Source organism: Acanthisitta chloris, unplaced genomic scaffold (genome assembly GCF_000695815.1).
Source record: "Acanthisitta chloris isolate BGI_N310 unplaced genomic scaffold, ASM69581v1 scaffold14308, whole genome shotgun sequence".
Taxonomy (NCBI): Eukaryota; Metazoa; Chordata; class Aves; order Passeriformes; family Acanthisittidae; genus Acanthisitta; species Acanthisitta chloris.
Genome location: NW_008687665.1, coordinates 1 through 1,178, shown reverse-complemented (window position 1 = coordinate 1,178; position 1,178 = coordinate 1). Strand labels below are relative to the sequence as shown.

The window sequence follows — 1,178 nt, the reverse complement described above, 5'->3', positions numbered from 1 at the left end:
TTGGTTAGGAGGAACAGGAAGTTGGTCTGGAGGAATGGGAACTTGGTCAGGGGGACAGGAAGTTGGTTGGGAGGGATGGGAAGTGCTCAAAAAGATCTGGAGGAATAGGAAGTTGGTTGGGGGATCAGAAGTTGGAGGGAGGGGGAGGAAGTGCTCAAAAATCAACAGGAAGTTGGTTAGGAGGAACAGGAAGTTGGTCGGGAGGAACCGGAAGTAGGGTTGGAGGAACCGGAAGTTGGCCGGGAGGAACAGGAAGTAGTGTGGGAGGGACTGGAAGTTGTGTGGGAGGTACCGGAAGTTGTGTGGGTGGAACAGGAAGTAGGTCAGGAAGAACAGGAAGTAGTTCAGGAACTCCCGGAAGTTGTTCAGGAGGTACAGGAAGTTTCTGGGAGGAACAGGAACTAAATCAGGAGGAACCGGAAGTTGGTCGGGAGGACCCGGAAGATGGTGGGGAGGAACCGGAAGTAGTGTTGGATGAACCAGAAATAGGGTGGGAGGAACAGGAAGTAGGTCAGGAGGAACCGGAAGTTGATCAGGACGATCCGGAGGTAGGGTGGGAGGAACAGGAAGTTGCTTGTGAGGAACCGGAAGTAGGGTGCGAGAGTAGGGGTGTAGAAGAAGGAAGTAGTGTGGGAGGAACCGGAAGTTGCTCCGGAGGAACCGGAAGTTGGTCGGGAGGGACAGGAAGTCGGTCAGGAAGAACAGGAAGTTGGTCAGGAGGGACAGGAAGTTGTTCAAGAGGAATCGGAAGTGGGTAATGAAGAACCGGAAGTAGGTAATGAGGAACCGGAAGTTGGTCGGGAACACAGAAGTAGTGTTGGAGGAACCGGAAGTTGTTCAGGAGGGGAAGTTGGTCGGGCGAAACCGGAAGTAGGGTGGGAGGAACAGGAAGTGGTCAAAAAGCACCAGGAAGTGCTCAAAAATCAACAGGAAGTTAATCAGGAGGGACAGGAAGTTAGTCAGGAGAAACCGGAAGTGCTCAAAAACCTACAGGAAGTGCTCAAAAATCAACAGGAAATGAGTCAGGAGGAACAGGAAGTTGCTCCAGAAGATCAGGAAGTTGGTCAGAAGGACCCGGAAGTAGGGTGGGAGGAACCGGAAGTAGGTCTGGAGGAACGGGAAGTTGGTCAGGAGGACAAGGAAGTAGGGTTGGAGGAACCGGAAGTAGGTCTGGAGGA

General features: G+C 52.7%; 1 protein-coding gene across 1 annotated transcript in view; it reads left to right on the top strand.

Moving 5' to 3' along the window:
• Nucleotides 1-771, top strand: part of LOC103807955 (major centromere autoantigen B-like) — a gene marked incomplete at both ends in the record, with an annotated part of 1,227 nt that extends 456 nt beyond the window's left edge. Inside the window, one exon of the mRNA XM_009080708.1 lies at nucleotides 668-771. Coding sequence (XP_009078956.1) covers nucleotides 668-771 — 104 coding nt within the window. The remainder of the gene's footprint in view (nucleotides 1-667) is intronic.
• Between the last annotated feature and the right edge of the window lie 407 nt (nucleotides 772-1,178).